The 20,935-nt window shown below is 37.9% G+C and overlaps 1 protein-coding gene across 1 annotated transcript in view; it reads right to left on the bottom strand.

Moving 5' to 3' along the window:
- The window catches only part of GAS2 (growth arrest specific 2), a 139,874-nt gene extending 121,323 nt beyond the window's left edge, over positions 1-18,551 (bottom strand). The window contains exons 1-2 of the mRNA XM_018043608.1: positions 18,310-18,551; positions 9,985-10,149 (exon numbers count right to left, since the gene is read on the bottom strand). Of these exons, the coding sequence (XP_017899097.1) occupies positions 9,985-10,129 (145 nt within the window). The 5' untranslated portion in view covers positions 10,130-10,149; positions 18,310-18,551. The remainder of the gene's footprint in view (positions 1-9,984; positions 10,150-18,309) is intronic.

Here is a 20,935-nt window from a genome sequence, read left to right on the forward strand (position 1 = left end):
GTTCCTGTCATCATCAGTACATTAAAACCCTTTTGAGGTATGTATCATTTTGCATGTGTGTTCCTAGAGAGGTAAGCAGAATGTTACTTACATAGAATGCACCTAGTAAATTTGTTCAGTGGGCATGTGAATTAACAAATGAAGAAACAAACTCTTGTAAAACTCTGAGAAAATGTTGGGTATTATTTTCGTGAAAAGTAGTTGAGGCAAAAAAAATAAAAAAGGAGGTATTTTAAAGTTTTACACAGAGAGTCATAGGATTACATTTTATCTTGAGAAAAATGTATGTAGTTCAATTCTGCGAACACTTAAGATAAATATAAACCAACTGGAACAAGAGATAAACTACTGGCTTAAAGTTAAACTCACAATATCTAATTCATTTGGTCTTTAAGAAACATCTGTTTTAAATGATTTTTTTTTTATAGTGTGTGGGGGAAGGGCAGGTGAAAGAGGAAAAAGAATTACTTTTTTTATGTTCTTTTTTCCCTACTGGATAGTTCACATTTTAGCCCTCAGTTAGGATAATGATTTCTGCAGGTGGCAAAACATCAGTAGCTCTAAGTACTCACCACAGAGATAGTCTATACAGAACTATTACTATTTCAAAATTGTATGCAGTTCAACTCAATTAAGGAATTAAAGTAGTAGTCTCAAGATACAAAAAGCCAGCATAACAGAATTTTTATTATATATTCACCATATTATATTGCATTTCTAACAATAATAAGAAAGTTATTTTACAAACAAGCATAAAAAATAAATATTAGAAATATTTTTTTTAATATGTCAAGGTAAAGAAGGTAAACTTTGCCTAAACTTAAAGATTCTATTATAGTGTTAAGTGACAAGGGTACAGTAAATTTAAAAGAACTTCTAAGTCATAAAAAGAAAAATGGCGTTCATTAAAAAGTCATTAGCAATTTACCTTTTGGTATGACTTTTATTTTTTTCTGAATTATACCTGAAAAAATTTTTGTTATCCTGTTTTTCATGAATATTTGTGGAATTTTACGTTGAACATCTGTACCTAGTGAAAAATATATTAGGTGCCAGCTTTCAATTCTGTATATTTTATAGCTCCAAAAGGTGGGACTTTTTCTTTTGGCTCAAGCAGACACTATTACATACTTTATAGCTGAAGTGTATGACTCAAATGAAGGAAAAATGCAAGCAGAGAATTTTTTTAAACCTTCACATATAACATATTTTCCATCAAACAATTAAGAATCATAAAATATATACTTTAAATATAGTATATAATTTTAAGAAATCAACTATAATCCTTATATAGGAGGATATATTACCATACTTTCTGCATTAATATTACCAAAAATATATTAAAAACAGAATATAAAGTTAGATGAATTTAATCACAACAAATCCAACAGAATAGACTATGAATCACTAATTACAATTTCTCAAGTGAAAGCTAAACAAAGTTAAATCTCTGCTAGGCAGAACCAGATCTTTAAGATAAATTGTATAGCTGGCTTGAGACATTAGATGATGCATGCTAGAAACAGCAGGATTCTAGTGTCATAGACTTATTCCATCCCCAATCCTATCTTTCCTTTTTTTTTTTTTTTTTTTTTGTATAATTAGGGAAAGAAGGGGTAATGAACAGATACAATTAAATCATGGTGGAGTACCAGCCCACACTGGGTTGTCTATATTATTGGCTTGAAGGTTAAACCCCAAATAGCCAAGTCTAGAAGAAATATCTTTACTTTCTGGGTTCATAATTCTGGACTTTGATCTTCACACCATCAGTTCAGTCATGACCAGTGCCAGTAGACAGAGATCAGGGAGGTTGGCTAAATATTGTGATCAGTCACTTCCTCCTAAAATATGAGGGTACAGTGATATGAAATAATCATCTACCTGAAATATTTTGTCAGGTGACTAAAATCAGCACACATACTTGTACATACAAGTGTATTTCTCCCAGAAATGAGTGCTAGCCATCATTTCCATAAAGATTATCACTTTTATGTTGCTAGGAAAGAACGTTTTCCTCCTAGTAAGTTAGCAGTTTCCTAAAATATGACAGCATCTAATAATGATATTTAACATTTGAGTTCTCACTATATGTCAAGCACTTTACATGAATTCATGTTTTTAATCTCACAAAACTGCATGGTGTTTATATTGTATCCATTTTACAGATGATGAAATTGATGTGTTTAGATTAAATAACTTGCTTAAGCTCACACAGTGAATCTGGCTCTTTAACCCAAAAAGTAGTTATAGAGTCTATGTTCTTAACCATCATGCTTGGTTAGTATTTGCTAAATATACAAATAACTATTTCCTATAATAGTGCATTCTCTCTAATGCAGTTGTCTTTTTCTTTGTAGAAAACTTCACAGAATCTTTCTCTCTAGAAACTCCCTCAGAAAAAAAAGCAAGACAGAATGGGGTTGAAGATAGTGGTGCCGAGAAATGAACAGCAGTCCACCTTTCAGATTGGTGAATGATGGAGAATACCATTTAGGCATGCTTTGATACGGAAGGGCTTTTTATGTGGCGCTAGTGGTAAAGAACCCACTGGCCGGTGCAGGGGGACATGAGAGATGCAGGCTCCATCTTGGGTTGAGTAGATCCCCTGGAATAGGAAATAGCAACCCTGCAGTATTCTTGACTAGAGAATCCTATGGACAGAGAAGCCTGATAGGCTACAGTTCACAGGGTTACAAAGAGTCAGACATGACTGAAGCAACTTAACACAAACACACGCATGCCCTGATATGTAGCCTGATTCATTGCATAAGAAAACCGGTATATTTTATCTTAAGAGTGATCCAGATATGATCAAATTCTACTCCAATCTCCACTGCACCTCTCAATCATGGTCTACTTCTCCAATTAGAGAACTCAAAGCAACTTGTCTGCTATCAATGCAGATTAGTGTTTTGAGACTGAAATGTAAAGGTTGTAAAATAGGAAATGATTGATTATACCCAGAAACCCTAGATCAGCACCTGCTCCACACAGATTCAGAGTCTATCCGTCATTTGTATCAAGAAAAGACAGAGTCGCTTCCATTGGAAAAGTTGGGTGAAAAGAATTAGGGAGTAACTGCTCTGAAAGGTGTCAACTTGTGAACATAAACTTGATTCTTTAAACTTCTGAACTAGCATAAGACACCACCTTTCCTAAGGAATTTTTATTGACTACATCAGGAATATGCGCTCTCTGCAGGGTAAGTACTTAGTAAAATGGTTTTACGAAAAAAGAAAAGAGAGCTGTTCCTACCTTGTTAGACAGCAGCAACTCCACTAAATAGGTGCTTAACTTTTTAATGCTAAAAATGGGATTTTTAGAAATAACTGAAAAAAATAAAAATATTAAAATAGGTTGGTCAAAAAGTTCATTCAGGTTTTTCCATAAGATGGTACAGAAAAACACAAGCAAACTTGTTGGCCAACCCAATATATTGATCACAGTAAGTATATAACAACTGAATTTTCTTTTATGTGCATGTAGAAAAGTCTAAGAAAGGGGAAATCACTATAACATCAACTGTCATACTGCATTTCTAATTATAAGTAAAATCAATTTAGCTTTGCTTGATTTGTAATATATCTTTTGATTTACTCAAAGTCCCTGCATATATCCAAACATATACACCTATATTCTAACAATTTAAGATCCTTAAGAACAATATCAATTTCTGTGATGTTTAACACCTACAATCTTGTCTCAAAAGCATACTCCCATGTGATTCATGTGGTGTTATTAAACAAGTAATTGAAGATAAAGGTAGACCATCATTTTCAAATGATTAAAGAAATACAAATTAAATAAATAATTTGAGAACATTTATGTTAGTATATGGAGGAGGCAATGGCAACCCACTCCAGCACTCTTGCCTGGAAAATCCCATGGACAGCGGAGCCTGCTAGGCTGCAGTCCATGGGGTCGCGAAGAGTCGGACACGACTGAGCGACTTCACTTTCACTTTTCACTTTCATGCATTGGAGAAGGAGATGGCAACCCACTCCAGTGTTCTCGCCTGGAGAATCCCAGGGACAGAGGAGCCTAGTGGGCTGCCGTCTCTGGGGTCGCACAGAGTCGGACACGACTGAAGTGACTTAGCAGCAGCAGCAGCATGTTAGTATATTTATTTCAAAGTTAAGTCAACAACAGTCTTCAGTAGACCATCAACAATGATGTGTACATGCATGCTCAGTCACTTCAGTTATGTCCTATTCACAGCCCACCAGGCTCCTCTGTCCACAGGATTTTCTGGCGAGAATACTGGAGTGGGTTGCCATGCCCTCCTCGAGGGCATCTTCCCCACCCAGGAGTCAAACGTGTGCCTCCTGCATCTCCTGCATTGCAGGCAGATTCTTTACCACTGAGTCACCAGGGAAGCCTAAGCCCCCAAATCATGAAATACATAGACTGTGTCTCATCTATTTAAATGATAAGTAGTTGCTATAATCTGGGGCTATTAATTTAATAACATACTGCTTACTCAAAGTGACAAGTCTTTCTCCAAGGTTTATTTGTATAATCATTTGATGTTCAAATATGTCTGAAGGACATAGTTAATTAACAAATCATGAACAAAAATAACAAAAACAGAAAGCCTAAAATAAAAATCAAATGTGTATATTTAATATATAGCAAGGGATAATGGCCAGATAAATGTTTAAGAGGCAAAATTCTTTTGCTTCAGGTTTCTTTGGCTGTCTTTTCTAAATATTGGTCATAAAACTCCACAGTGCTAGCTACTAGAAACCATACTTGGACTACAGAGATATAGGAGTAGTCAGTAAATATCACCTGGTGATTTTCTTATGAATCAGACTGGTATGCTACCTCACAAACAAATTCTAACTATTATGAAAATGTATTCACCTTCACTATTTATCATAAGACAGGTTTATATCATAATATAAAATTTTTAGTCTGCCATTGCCATATGTGCGTGCTTAGTTGTATCTGACTCTTTGCTACCCCATGGACTGTAGCCCAGTAGGCTCCTCTCTTCATGAAATTTTCCAGGCAAGAATACTAGAGTGGGTTGCCATTTCCTGCTCCAGGGGATCTTCCCAACCCAGGGATCAAACCTGTGTCTCCTACATTGACAGGCAGATTCTTTTACCACTGCACCACCAGGGAAGCCCAAATTTTAGTCTAAAAATTAGCTATTGCAAATTGAAAATGTTGGCTTAAAGCTCAACATTCAGAAAACGAAGATCATGGCATCCGGTCCCATCACTTCATGGGAAATAGATGGGGAAACGGTAGAAACAGTGTCAGACTTTTTTGGGGGGGAAGCTCCAAAATCACTGCAGATGGTGACTGCAGCCATGAAATTAAAAGACGCTTACTCCTTGGAAGAAAAGTTATGACCAACCTAGACAGCATATTCAAAAGCAGAGACGTTACTTTGCCGACTAAGGTCCGGCTAGTCAAGGCTATGGTTTTTCCTGTGGTCATGTATGGATGTGAGAGTTGGACTGTGAAGAAGGCTGAGTGCTGAAGAATTGATGCTTTTGAACTGTGGTGTTGGAGAAGACTCTTGAGAGTCCCTTGGACTGCAAGGAGATCCAACAAGTCCATTCTGAAGATCAACCCTGTGATTTCTTTGGAAGGAATGATGCTAAAGCTGAAGCTCCAGTACTTTGGCCACCTCATGTGAAGAGTTGATTCACTGGAAAAGACTTTGATGCTGGGAGGGATTGGGGGCAGGAGGAGAAGGGGACGACCAAGGATGAGATGGCTGGATGGCATCACAGAATCGATGGACGTGAGTCTGAGTGAACTCTGAGAGATGGTGATGGACAGGGAGGCCTGGCGTGCTGCAATTCATGGGGTCACGGAGAGTCAGACATGACTGAGCGACTGAACTGAACTGAACTTTATGGCATAAATTTTAATATTGGTCTGCGAATCAGTGAAACAACTTTCTTCTCTATCAAATAATATTTATCCACCCAAAAACCTGAATGTAAAATGAGTGTTCTTTAAGAAACTCCATCTTTCAATGTATATATGGGAACAAAAAATATGAATTCAGACTATCATTAATATTTATTGAAATACACAGAAGAAAAAAGTTACAGTTTAGTCAAATATTACTAAAAAGAAATAAGAAATCTTTCCACAAGTAAGGTCCAAACTACAATGGTAAAATCTTGTTAAAAGCTTTAATTTAGTATGTGAATTTCTACCTCACCAAAAAATTCAAATGCTTTATTGGGAGATCAGATGAATTTTGAAACTACTTTCAACCTTCTGTCTCTAGGCTTCAACCAACTATCCCTAACCTTCAAGAAGATAAAAATTAAAAATTGAAAGGAGGTTGTATAATAAAACTTGCAAATATTTCTGAGGTGACCAAATGACTAGCAAAAATAATCTTAAAATTTGCTTTAATGGCTCCCTTCTAAAATATATGAATGTTAATTATATCTATTATGTGTAATAAAAATATCTTGTATCATAGCCATATATTTTTCTCCCTTCCTTATTATCACCATTCTAGAACATAATGTATTTTATTACCTCTGAATGCTTTATCATTTTAAATAATCTCAAGCTATTGGTCTACTTTCCAAGTTAGCATGAGGATATTTATTTAAAATCTATTATTTTCTACTTTTATAAATTCAAGTTAACAGAAGGTAGTACTCTGAGATACTTTTAAGATTTTTTTTCCTGAGAAAATTTCACAAGCTATTGGTTGCATTTGTGTTACCAACAACTAATATTAAAAACATTAGCCTTCTTATTCTTTAAAAGAAGGATTATTCATTTGTGTAAATTGGTTTCTCCTTGTTTGTGTCTATTGATGATTTTAAACTGGGTCTTAAGAGATGGATTTCTTGGAAACTTAGACTTTTGGAACTGGAATGGACATTAGAGATCGTCTACTCCAATCCCTTCATTTTATGGTTGGGGACACTGAGCCCAGAAAAGATAGCTGAGCGACTTTGGGCAAGTTTCCTACCAAGTGCCAGAGCCAGAACCAGAAGCCAGGTCTCCTGACTCCCAGTTAGAGGCCAGGTCTCCTGACTTTTAGTCCAAGGATATTTCCATTACACATACACTGACTCTCTATTCTTTGAGGCTGTCTTGGGCTGCTCACACTGATCAAGCTACTTTGTAAATGATCACATTCACCAAATAAAATGCTTCTGATGAAAAATCATGGGACTTTGAAACATACCTGTGTAATCAGGCTATACTCTAGTTAATCATGATTTCTCCCTGCCTAGAACATTTCAGGGATTCCTCATTGATCATGCAATAAATTATAAGCTCCTCAACCTGGTCTTCAAAGCACTATATGCTCTAGCTCCAACAAATCTCATATATCTCCCTGCCCCTCTCCTTTAATCTATGCTGTTGACATAAGCTTTCATTCTGTTCTTACAACACACCAAACTCCTTCCTATCCCACACATACCATTCTCTCTATCCAGGCTCTTTCCCATGATTTGTCTGCTTAGCTATTAATTATTCTTTAGATCTCAGTTTACAATATGTGAAGTGAAGGTCATTCAGCCGTGTCTGACTCTTTGCAACTCCCTGGACTGTAGCCTGCCAGGCTCCTCTGTTCATAGGGACTTTCCAGGCAAGAACACTGGAGTGGGTAGCCATTCGCTTCTCCAGGGGATCTTCCCAACCCAGAGATCGAACTCAGGTCTCAGGCATTGCGGGTAGATTGTTTACTGTCTGAGCCAACAGGGAAGCCCCTTAAAAAGGATTTCCCCAAGCCCTTATTTGTTTATTTGCCTCACTCCCACCTCCTTGTTTTTATGTTCTTATTACAATCTATATCTTATACAGTTTATAGCAATCCAATTAATCATTCATTGCCACTTATTAAATATTAATTTCATATTCAATCTACTCCGAGCTCTATAAGAACAGGCAATCTGCCTATTCCTAATCACCACTCCACCCTCTAGTACTCACAAGACTGTGCTGCAATACAATAAACACAAAAGCTAGTATTTACCATACAGTTAGCTGATTACTATATGCCAGACCTTGTTCTAAAACTGATCATCTCAGTTGACTCTACAACAGTCCTTCTGAGGTTGGTACTAGTATTACACTTATTTAACAGATGACAAAACCCAAGCACATTCAGATACTTATCTGGTATCACAAAGCTAGTAAGTGATGGAAATGAGATTTGAATTCAAGCATTCTGATTCCAGAGTTCATTTTATTCAAATAATACATTATGCTGCTGCATACTCAAATATTTATCGAATAAATGAATGAACTTACTCACCATATCAAATTAATTGTATCACCAGACTGAATAAATGGAATAACACCACCACACATAGAGTTTATGTCAGACACTATTCTAAGTAGTGTACATATTTTAATTATTTAATCTCACTGCAACTCTACTCTCATTACCACTTCATAAATGAAGAAACTGAAGCACAGAGATTAAATAACTTGCCCAAGATTGTACTGCTCGTAATTGGCAGATCTGGGGTTCAAACACAGGCAGTTTATGCCAAGTCTGTGCCTTACTTTATACACTGCCATGCTTGTGAGAGCCCATATCTGAAAGCAGCTTGAAGTCAATAAAATGCTAATATAACAATAATCAGTCAACACACAAAAAAGGGAGGAAACCCATCTGTTTAAGTTAAACTGAGTTCCTCTGTATAATGGAGATAAATGCTTTTCCCTTGGATAAATGAAAGATGGCCCTTCCTTCTGGTGGATACAGTTCCATAGCACAGTGGAGGTTATTTCTGGGGTGTGATGGATGGTAAGGATGCCTTCTACATTTCTCTTCTCACCCCTTAATTAGGCTTCCTCACAAAAGATACCGCCTGCATTTCTATATCTGGTAGCTCTAGTTAGATGACATAAAACTGTTGAAAACGTGAGGAAAAAGGAAATATCCAACTCTAGGATAAAGGCTTAAAAAATGAAAAGCAACATAAAAATCCAGGGCCATGATGAGCAAAAACAAAAATCTTGCTAAAGGGTGCTCAAACCTCGCAAAACCTTGTTAAAATTTCAGATCCGCAGGGTGCTCTTCTCTTAAACTCTTTCGTTTCAGTGGCTAACAAGTGAGAATAACACTTACCTTGAAGGAATCCTTTCAATAATAAGATCATGTTGGTGAAATCCTTTCTGTAAATGATAAAGCACTATGCAAATCCTATGTATTTTCAATATTTATATTTTATGAACTCTATAAGGATCCTTTTCTCAGGGCTTAAATCAATTTTGTCCTCTGTGAAAAATTACTAGTGAAATAGTATTGTTTTATATGATGATCCTTTAACTGTATGATTCTACTTTGCACATGGTTGAAATTGTATTCTATGACTATGCCAGCACAGTAGAAACAAAACAAAACAAAAAAAAGAGGCAGCTTTAGCAGGAGGCAGTATTTTTCTCATAGACAGTTCTTTTGGAAAAGTATTTAAAAAATAAAAGTGCAATGAAAAGAAAAATTTTAGGTCAAGTTTGGATGACTCCAGTCAGCTTATTTGGACAAAGGAGAGGAGTCATTGTTCCAGAGTCTGGGTTTTCAGCAGTTTTAGAGAGTTGGACATGACTTAGCGACTAAACAACAGAAGATGTATTATAAAACGAGAGCAAAGAAACCAAGTTTTAGAAGCCAGATTTCACAGACTGTGGCTCATGTGCAGTGTCGAAAGAATAGGCCAAACTGGCCAGTTGCATGAAAGAAAAGTAAAAATAAATCAGATCAGCAAGCGTGTAGATAAAATAAGCAATTTGACCACATAGTTCCACATTCCAATGCATTATATTGGAATAACTAAGCACAATTACTGTAAGAGACATTGGGAAATTCATTTAAATTTTCCATGTGCTGCAGGTATCCCAGATGCAAAATGAAACTGATGAAAGTTTTTCTTTCTAAGGTGCTGTCACATGCTTAGGAGAAGGATATTACAGGAGCAGGGGAAATAAACTTGTTATCTTTGCTGACAAAACGAGGTCTTATAACCTTACCTAACAGATTGGTTAACCACAAGGCCAGATCTTCTTTCATCGGCAGCAAATTAGCCTCATGTCTGCTGGCCAGCCACTGGCTATACTGATGCATATCAGAAAGGCCAGGCCCACTGCGTACCTTTGGGCTCAGAGCAGTGCACATTATTTATCCACTTGTAATACCTGTTTTGGAAACAAAAGAGCAATTGCTTTTTACACAGACTTCTCTTGTTAAAACCTTGCTAAAAATGGCACAGTAAGGAACAGGGTCTGCAGACGTTTGGATGACAAGTCAGGTTATTAATTATTAACCCCCCAGGAAACACTGTTTGCTCTATCAGTGCTGGCCCTTGTCAGTTTTGACCAACTACTTGGTCAGAAACAGCAGCAATCAAAGGTCAAGTAGAAAAATCAAACAGTAAGCTCTACGCATGTGTGAAACATCATATCTGGAAAAAAGTCAATTTTGAAAGCAAGAAATTCTATTAAAATTTTGGTATCCAAATTGTAAACCTCCATTGTTTGGGTTAATTTTTGAAACCATAAATTTCCACAGAATTTTAGGGCTGAATACCAGCAATGACAGTATTTAGGAAATTTCTTATCAACATATAATCAATACTCTTCAAACTATTACCTATGAGATTAAGCATAGTACTTGGTTCTTTACAGATGGCCAAGCAATCATATACTTACACTTTACAAGAGTTGAGTGGGACACAGGGGAGCTTGCATGTTTTTAAAAATTTTTAATTGAAGAATAATTGCTTTACAGTGTTGTGTTAGTTTCTGCAGCAAAAACAAGATGAATCTGCTATAAGTATGCATATATAGTTAATGGAAACAAAACCCAAAGGGGAATGGTGACTCAACCAAAATCATATGGTTAGATCACGGCAGAGGCAGGTTTGAACTTGGGTCATTACTGTCATTGCCATTACTGTTTTCAGAATGACACATTTTATAATAGCACCCTCAAGTACCCATATTATAATTCAGGAATTACACCTTAATTCTAATAAATAGCATCACAGGTTTTCTTTAGTCTTACTTTGTACCTTCCCACTCCATAAGTTTTGCATACCAGGGTTTATTTGTAATCATCTGTAGCATAAAAGTAATTACATATATCTACACAACAAGAAATAAATTCACTCACCTATGAGTAACACAATCCTCAAAGTGGGTTGCAGGGGGGAAAAATGTATGAATATACAGTTGGCCTTGAATGTAACACGACTTTCATTTTTTGCATTATTTATATGACCTAAGACTATAGATATAATAATGGGGCAGTAAAGTAATAAACTCATAAGTTTAACTATGTGTTTAACTCCATTCTATATGCAAATAGTGCCTATAAAATAACCAAATGTATTATGACTGAATAAAATGAAAATGTTTGCAACTGGCAAGAAGTAAGGTTTATATGCTATAATGGGGTTTTCAGCTATATTTATTACTAATGGTACTTTAAGTTTACTGGTATAAGTTGTATATAGCCTTGTTGGTTTTAAAATTTGAAACTTTACATAGCATTCTTTTCCAATTAATCTCAAACGCTTCTCAGCCTAGGTTAACTTTTGTCTTTTAAAGACAGCTTAAAAAAAAAATAAGACATTGGTATTCACAAAAATGTAAAATTTGATGGTCTTCCAAACATTTTGCTGCAGCCTTAGAAAAGGCTGCAGGGAGCATGAATAAATACCTAAAAAGTGCCATCAATATATAATTTAAAAGCACAATTTCATTTCCAAACAAATTATGCTTTGAATAATTCTTTTTTTGCAAAAAATAATTACTATAAATTTTCTTTGAAAATATCTTGTATAAATCTCTAAAGTGGTAACGAGTGAAAATGTGCAATATTTTAACACACCTTGCCCTAATCTATTAAATTGTCATTATAGGTGCCAGGATATTGCAATTGTCCATCTTCTTTTGCAGTTTATCATGACATTATTCTTATAAAGTCCTAAAAGTTTTCTCCAAAACCTGTGATTAAACCAGCCTAAATAAGCCTAAAATATTTTTGCCCTACTTCTTTAAAAAATAGGTCCAATCCCAGGAAAACAAAACACCTCCCAGTAGGTGTTTAGGATTCCTACAAGCTAAGCTAGCCTCAGAAACAAACATTTTAATAATACATGTAAGCACATGATTCATACATTTAAATAACTAATTGAAATCTTAAAAGGGTTACCTCTAAAATGCCTTTCTTCTCAAGACACAATCTCTCCCACTACTCTCCTGAAAGTGAGAAGTGGGAGTTCAGTAACTTTACCTACATCCTATTATGGGCTCTGTAATTTCCACTGAAGCATCAGAGTCCTATTCTGCTTTGTAAAAGCAAGGACACCTCAAATTCTTAAGCTCATTGTCCAGCAGAGAATTCATCAAGGGATAGTTTACAGTAAGCCTAATGGCATGTAACAGTTTCAGTGAGCCAGAGGGACACAATCTGTCCCCTCAATACTTCTAAACAGTGAAGTTTTTATTTTCCTTGACAGTGGCACATTTATTTCTCATGTAGTCTGTCCCATATTTTGCCAGAAATATAATTCAAACTATCTTCTAATATTTACAGATGATTATTAAGTCAAACCAATAATTCAGCAATGCTTGTTATACTGCGTTTTGTATAATCAAAATTATATTAAAAAATGGAAAAAAAACAATTATATTTTCCCAGGTGACAAAGGTGGAGAAAGAAGGTTTAGTGGGTAATTGGCATCTGATAGAAGTTAAACGATTAAACATATGCTGAATATGTAGACATCTAAAGTCACTCATAGATAGGGACTCTTGTTTAAGGAACTCTTCTTGTTTAAGCTCCTTTTGAAAAAAACTTAGTATTTTCATCCAAATTCTTCTGATCCTTTCTTCACATTTTAAAACACCATCAAACTTGGCTTGACTCTACGGTTTAGCTGAGAGTCACTACTTGGTGGTCTTGGATTTAAATGAGGCTGAGATATGAACAGGAAAGATGGGCATGGACCCAACTAGCAGGACCAAAATTTGAACTGTGCAAGAATTACCCATGGTGAAGCAGTTTCCAAATGAAAGGATTAAATTGGGGTGAGCAAAGGTCAAATGAATTTAAATCATCCAGATAAAAAGATCATTACAGGATTATAAACATTTTATAATTTTCAACAAATGTTTAATCCATCTGAATGAGTTGAATTAGCTCACAAAGAACAGATTACAAGGAAAAGGTCATTTCTGATCTTTTGAATACATTCAAAAGTATGTGAAAACCACTAGAGATGCCAAGGGGTAGCTTTTAAAGATTGGAAATGAAATGATGAATGATACACTGCCTTGAAAAAAAATAGGTTTTGAAGAAAGAAAAAACTTTCTTCTAGAACATATCTAAATACTGGAAGATGTTACTGTTAAAATTTCTATAATCTAAATATTTTAAAACTTGATAAGTAACTTTGGTAACACAAAGCAAAATCTATGCTTTGAAAAAAAGGAGTAAGGATTCACAAGCTTCTTCTATGTCTTCTCCAAACTTTATGGGTCTATCGAAAAATGGATAAATCAACCTTCAGGATTTGGAATTCAGAAAAATAAAACTTAAAGGGAAAAACATGCAGAAATTTAATACAAAATTCTTCAAAGAATGTGTGTGTGTGTGTAATTTTTTTCTTTCTTTCCATAGAAGTGATTCTGGAATAATCATTATGAATATGATGAGACTTGAACTAGCCCAGGGGGAAGAAGAAAAAATGAATGACTCCATAAGTAAAATATCACATGTTTAAAGACTCGGTTTAGTCTGTTGTTTCAGAATCCCAGTTGAAGACATCAGTTTTGACTCTGAAGAAAAGTTACCTAGACATTTTTACCACCTACAGGTGTTCTTTGATTATAATCAAAATGGTTTCTGATCTATCTCTAGTCTTTGTTGATGTTATTTTAAAAAATCACATTATTGCATGGAAAATAAATTGGAAAGAAAGAAAAATAAGAACAAAGTGATAAGCATACCCTTACTGTCTGATATTTAGGTCTGTTAAGAAGCCTTATTAAGAGAATATTAGAGCTGGAATCAGAAGTTCTGAAGTCAAATACTAGCTGTACCACCTTGCCATTTAGTAGTTGTTCTATTCTAGACCTACGACTTTTTTTCTTTGTACTTGAGTTTTCCAGTATGTATAATGGAGGCTAACACCTCACGTATACTTGTGAAAATGAAATATTTGTGTCAGCATTTGGCATATATTTTATATTCAACAAATACTTGCTAAATTGAAATCATCACCATAGGAAAGATGCCAAAATAAAGCTTCCATTGACTTATTTTAAAAAGAAAAGAGATTTTGTAACAAAATAGGGATACTTTGTAGAACTCAAAATCACTAAGAAAAGACAAAAGATAAGGGGGAGAAATGAAAACTGATAAAGTATTGATGATGAATTCCTGGCAGTCCCAGTGGTTTGCACTCTGCACTTTCACTACTGAGGGGCAGGTTCAATCCCCGGTCAGGGAACTAAGATTTTGCAAGAGGAATGGTACAGCCAAAACAAAGATAAAGTATTGGTGAAATAAAGCCATAAATAATTGAAAGTCCCAACTTTTCTTCATATTGAGAGGTATGAAAACCCCCAGATGATGAATGAAATGTTGAGCTCCAAGATGAGTAATTTACATGTGTTTTTGACAGCAAATTTTGGTAACATATTACACTTCATTTTAGCATCAAAGACTTATAATCCATTAAGATCGGGGAATGACATATCTTTAAATTAAATGTGACAGGATGTCACCGTCCCCCCAACACACGCACACACAGATGCCTAACTGTGGCCATTTAAAACAGAGTGCTAATGAACCCACAGTCAAGGGTCCTATCACTAAAGGCCACCTTTGTTCTAATTTAGAGCATTGACCTCACTTCTATTAAGTCAGTTTTGTGTGTTATAGGAGTAAAGCATGAATAAAACAAACTTGATAGGCCAATAATACTCTTTTAAAACGAAAAATAAGTCAATAAAAACACCTTAAGCCAAACACTCTTCAAAATTCCCAACATAGAAAATGATATCTTTCAAGTTAGATTCAAAAAATTAACAACCAAGGGTGGCTCTAGATGGCTCTTTCATCACTCTGAGTTCTTTACATCTATGGGATTCATTTCGGCTGACCAATAATAGCTCTACAGAGCTATATATTCTCAACCAATGTCAGGAATGCAAAATTTTACAGAGAATAAAAGTCCAAAATTTAACCAGGAAGGTAATTTTAGATCTTGTAAATGGACCTTTGCTTCTGGCTAAGGGGAGTGAGCAACTTGTCTGAAATTGAAAAGTGCAAAGCATAAAGGCAAAATGACACTTGTTACTACTTCTTCTAATTATGTAATGAAATCCTTAAACTCAAATGGATCTTAGACTTACCAGCCAAATTCCTGGTAATTAAAAAGGGACTGTAGGCTTACAATGTTTTGGCCGAAGTAACAAGTCTATTTAGTTACAGTCATTAAATGTATCCTATCCAAGCCCTCCTGCTAGAATATGCTAACACTCAAAGAATGCTAACTCTTTCAGGAGTCTCTTTCTTACTGTTGAGCCTCATGATGATTTGCCTTGAACCAAATGATGGTACACCTGCAATAATAATTCTTTCTCAAATCATGACCGAAAAATTAAGACTGAGTGGGAATTAATTTCTTATATTTTCTTGGCATAAAAGATATTTAAAGTTTTGCTGTTTTTTTTTAAATTCTACTAAACCATTCTTTCAAACAATTTAGCTCGTTCTTGGACTCCTACCAGAAAAGTTTCAGACTTTATTTGAATAGAAAGCCATCTGAAAGTCATTAATCAATTAGGATATTTAAGGACTTACATCCAAATTCATCTAAGTTGAACTTTAATTCATAAAAAGATGTTGTTCAGTGTGTGCGTGTGCGTTGTTTGCAATAAAAAAGATTTCTGTTTTCCATAACTATAATGTAGTTGAGAGTTAGCAGAGTTCTACATTCTGTTGAATATATATGTACTCTCATGTAAGGGGAGAGCATAAGTAAAAACTCAACTGACTTGACTCTGAAGACTTAGGACAGAAACATTACACAAGCATCTTACTCTTTTTGCCACGAGACATTTTCTACCTTCCTCCAGTTCTTTTCTCTAGTCAGAAAACACTGAGTGGAAAATCTTGATAGCTGTCTAGCAGAAATTAAAGGAAACAGCAGGATCTCTGTACCACCATATCAAAACCACAAAGATACCAAAATAACCTCACCATAGGGTCCAGTTTTAACTCCCCGTGCAAACAAATTTGTTAGAGTCTCATTGTTTGGCTTCAACCAAGGTAACTTTGGCCTTCCTAAAATTATGCCTAACATACTTGAATATAAGACCTGAGATTGTGCCATAACTGCAAGTTTAACTAAGATTTTCTACCAAGATACTAGGAAACTCAGTGGCAATTACACAACCTTTTGCACCAGATGAAAGTGTGTCTTGTAAATTTATTTCCCAGCAAAGTACAACCCACATCTCAAAAGTATGGTGGTTAGGGCTAAAATGAAGAACTAAACTCCAAGTTTAGCAGCACACAAGCTGAAATGCAAGCTTTCAGAGCCCACTCAGGGAGCATATGCAAAGCCTGCAATGTGCAGGCTGTCCCATGCCTCAGATGTCTGTCCCTTACCTTGTCTTAGGCACTGAGAACCAGGATGCCCATGTTGGAGAGGACCACCACAGTCACCACCTCCTCCTCCTCCACAGTTAGGGGGGAGCATTCCTTGAGAAGGAACTCATTGATCAATTTCAAAGACAGGCTGGGCAAACCAGATTCCAGCTGGAGTTAATCAGTGTCCACACTGCTAAGAGGCTGGGAGAGAAAGGCAGTGAGCAGACGGGATGGTTCTCAGCCTGGCCTCTGTGAATCTCAGGGGATAGGTGGGGAGGGAAGGTGGACTTCCTCTGCCTGGCTGGCACCTCCGACCTGTCTGAGCCTTTATTTAATACTAGAAGGCCTAAAGGGTGTTCCTGTGCACATGCAGATCTTATTTCCTGGGCAAAGATCTCCCAGAATTTATCTGGCTTTGCTGGAGAGGGATCTTGGGGAGAGGAAGGAGATGACAAGAGAGATGGTAAAATTTTGCAAACGCTTGACTGTAAGAGGATGAAGATGAAACAGGTGGTAGGGAGGAAAGGCTTTGATTTGCAAACAGTTTAACGGGAGGAAAATGGACAACCACTCCCCCTCGTAACCCCATTATACCATAAGGTAGAAAACAGAATCTGTTAACCTCTGCTTTTGTTTCCTCTATAAGACAGTAGAAATGTCTGGATGTCTGGGCTAGGCTGTGTGTGTGTGTGTGTGTGTGTGTGTGTGTGTGTGTGTGTGTGTGTGTGTGTGTTTAGTCGCTCAGTCGCGTCAGACTCTTGGCGACCCCATGGACTGTAACCCTCCAGGCTCCTCTGTCTATGAGGATTCTCCAGTCAAGAATACTGGAGTGGGTTGTCCTGCCCTCCTGCAGGGGATCTTCCCAACCCAGGGATCAAACCCAGGTCTCCCGCATTGCAGGCAGATGCCTTACCATCTGAGCCCCCGGGGAAGTCCCTGGGCTAGGCTAATGGCAGTTTATTCGGTTTATAGAATTTAATCTTGCCAGGATAGTTAATGCCTCCAAAGCCAAGCTGGCTCCTCGGCTCCCCAAACAATTCCAGATTTCAAAACCTTGCTCTTTGGATGCAAAAATCTCCCCAAAGGAGGTTGATTCATAGGCTAACCTAGCGTTTGTTTATCCATGTAATAAAAGCTCAACTCTGTCAAACTCATCAGTGGGACACAGCATCACCCCAAATCGCGCGTGTCGCATTGTTTCCTCCCATCCCGTCCTCTTGGACTCAAGTAAAACACTCAGGATCCATCCACTAAGACCATCCCCCCTCCGCCCTCCTCTTCTCCATGAGAGACAACGCTGAGGGACCCTTCTGCACCACTGCCTAAGTGTGCATTTACGATCGTGCTAATTAGAAGTCCCTACTTCGGTCGCTGGTTGGCTGAGCCGCCCCCAGCGGGGGCTTCTCTAGGCGGCGGTCGCTGGGACTCCCCCACAATAGGGATGAGGAACACATGGTTGCTTCCGGGGAGTCAGCGGGTCCCCGACCGCAGTGATCACCCACCCAGCGCCAGAGCCCGTCCCGCAGTCCGCAGCACGCCACCCTTCCCAGCCGCGTGCCCGAGGTTGTTTGCCAGGACGCCCCCACCGCCCCCGCCGTCCCCCGGGCTGGGCTGCAGAGTGCGCGCACCGCGGCGGCAAGAGGGTGGCGGCGGCGGCGTCTGCGAGCGGGGCCCGCCCGCCTGCTCACCCCGCGTCCGGAGCTGGGCTGCTGGCGGCGCTCAGCGGCGCCGGGGCTGCGGGCTGGGCTCGCGCGGCGTCTCGGGGCCGGCCCCCTCCCTGCGCGCGTGCTGCTGCAGCGGCTCTCCGCACCCAGGCAGCCCGGCGGCGGCGGCGGCGGCAGCTCCAGCCGCACGGCCCCTCTTCATACTTCTCTGATGGCTCCTCTCGGTGCTGTTTGGGAAAACGATTTTTACCCCCGCCCCGCTGCCAGAAACAGATTTCCTACATTTCATCAGTCCACGCAGACCGAGCGGAAGTCAAATGCTTACTTTTTCTGGTGGACAGCAAACGCAGTTGACACTGATTTACCCTTCAAACGGGGAGAGATTGTGTTACAAGCCCTTGGCAGCAATTCCGAGGTTGGGGCCAAGCTCCAGCCCCCTCCAGGTCCCCCAAACACTAACCTAAGAGAGAAGGGGGCGGGAGAGGCGGAGGGGGGGTGGTGGTGGAGATCATATTTAACTCGGGGTTTTTCACAGAGTCAATGGCTTTAGCACAATATTAAAATTGGGTGTTGGAAAAGTTTTGCTTTCCTGGCCAGTGATTTTTGCAGACTTGCAGGCATGAGCTTTCCAGTAACTTCGGCCACTCTTCGTTCCAAATTGAACAGTTTGATTTCTTACAATTCCCTTTAAATATCAGACTGTATAAGAGGTTGTTATTCACGGCGGCTGTTTTCGCTTTACACAAGGAAATACAATTCCACCCTTCCTTCTCTCAGCCTCTTAGACTCAGGATTACTTTGAATGTCACAGACAATTTTCTCCAACTGTTGTTTATTAGGGCACTATTCTGAGATGAAATGTCTTCCTATGAAGCAGACAGACGTCCAAGTGTCTGTCTCCTTCACCTCTAGTAGGCATGCGACCTCTTGAACTCAGGATCCTAATTTCCCTCGTTACTCCTTTCCGTGGAATGTTGTCGAAAAGGATCACACTTTTTGTTGTTGTTGTTCATATGTTCATCAGCTTCACAAGCATCTCCATCCAAGGATGGTATGGCACAGGTATTCTAATCTTGTCTTGGATACCATGTTTAAAATGGTGAAGATCAGCTGGTAATGAATTCGCCTGCAAATGCAGGAGACTCCTGTTTGATTCCTGGGTGGAGAAGATCTCCTGGAGAAGGGATAGGTTATCCACTCCAGTGTTCTTGGGCTTCCCTGGTGGCTCAGATGGTAAAGAATCCGCCTGCAATGCAGGTAACCTGGGTTCCATGCCTGGATGGGGAAGATCTCCCAGAGGAGGGCATGGCAACCCACTCCAGTATCCCTGCCTCATGGATTCTACAGTCCATGGCATTGCAAACAGTCCGACACAACCGGGCGGCTAAGCACATGTACCACCACCCCACCCCAACCTCCCCCACACCTCACACACACAAAATAGAAACTACCTGTGTGTGGACAACAGCCAAGTGATGTGGATAATTTTAGATTTAATTGGAAAAATGCATTTTGCACTTATTGTTGCTTTCATCTGGAAATGATTATTTGCTCTAAAACATCTAGAAACTTAATCAGTTCTTTGGTTGTAGTAGCAGGGTAAATCATGAAGAAGGGGAGAAAGCAGTTGGAAAAGTTTGGTGAAACTGAACTCCAAGCTTTTTATTTTAGTTCAGTTGGGTATTGCAGTTAGCTCCATATTTCTCCTTGGGCTTCCCCATAAGAGGGGGGCAGGGAAGCCATTCCTCATTTTAAGGAGAAACGGCATCATAAAAAGGCCTACCTTACTGCTTACATATGCCTCAACAAGAACAAAACATAGAGAATGGATTACTGATGAATTTGAGTAATCACTGTCAAAATAACATTTTTTCAAAATTTTACCAGATAGATATGAGTATTCTTAGAGCCCCAACAAAGAACTGTTAGTTTCTAAACCTATGAAATTTAAGTAAAATCAAACATCCTTGACAATTTTCATGATCAAAATATCACCAGCCAACGAATTAAGTATCTCCAAGGCATATATTAAGAGTGTAAAAAGTTTAACACCTAGATTTTCAAAAGCTCAGAGTCTCTTCTACTATCTCTATACATTTTCTTGTCACATCATTCAATATTGATATTTTAAAAAGTGAAGTGCAAAGACAATAATTTTGTTGATTAAGGGAATTTGTTAAACCCAACTTGGGACAATCAGGAGTCTTCCAGAAGCACTGGGAGAGGATGATCATTCAAATTACTCCCTTTCATGCCTCTTTCTTCCTGGTATTTTACATTTTAAATTCTGCATTATATCAGACTCTCTGTCCTTTGAGCAAAAGCCAAAAGAAAAATACTAGGAGAAATATGTATTTCTTCTCTTAGTATCTAAGAGTTGATATTGAATACTGAATATTCTTCAGGTGACAAAAGAGAAGTAATACAAAAGATTTCTGAAGAGGCAGCAAAGTGGATTTTCATTTGATTTTTTCCACTTCATCTTTGTTTTGTGCTTTTTAAAGCCAAATTTCTACTTATGTATTCCAATCAATCACTTATAAAAATTTGTCAGAAAACGTTTTTGTCCAAGAATTGTCTTGCCTTCTTCTCAAGCTAAAGACATTTGTCTTAGGAAATCCTACTGACTTGATGATAACTTCCCTCATGT

The sequence above is a fragment of the Capra hircus genome, chromosome 29, assembly GCF_001704415.2.
Source record: "Capra hircus breed San Clemente chromosome 29, ASM170441v1, whole genome shotgun sequence".
NCBI lineage: Eukaryota > Metazoa > Chordata > Mammalia > Artiodactyla > Bovidae > Capra > Capra hircus.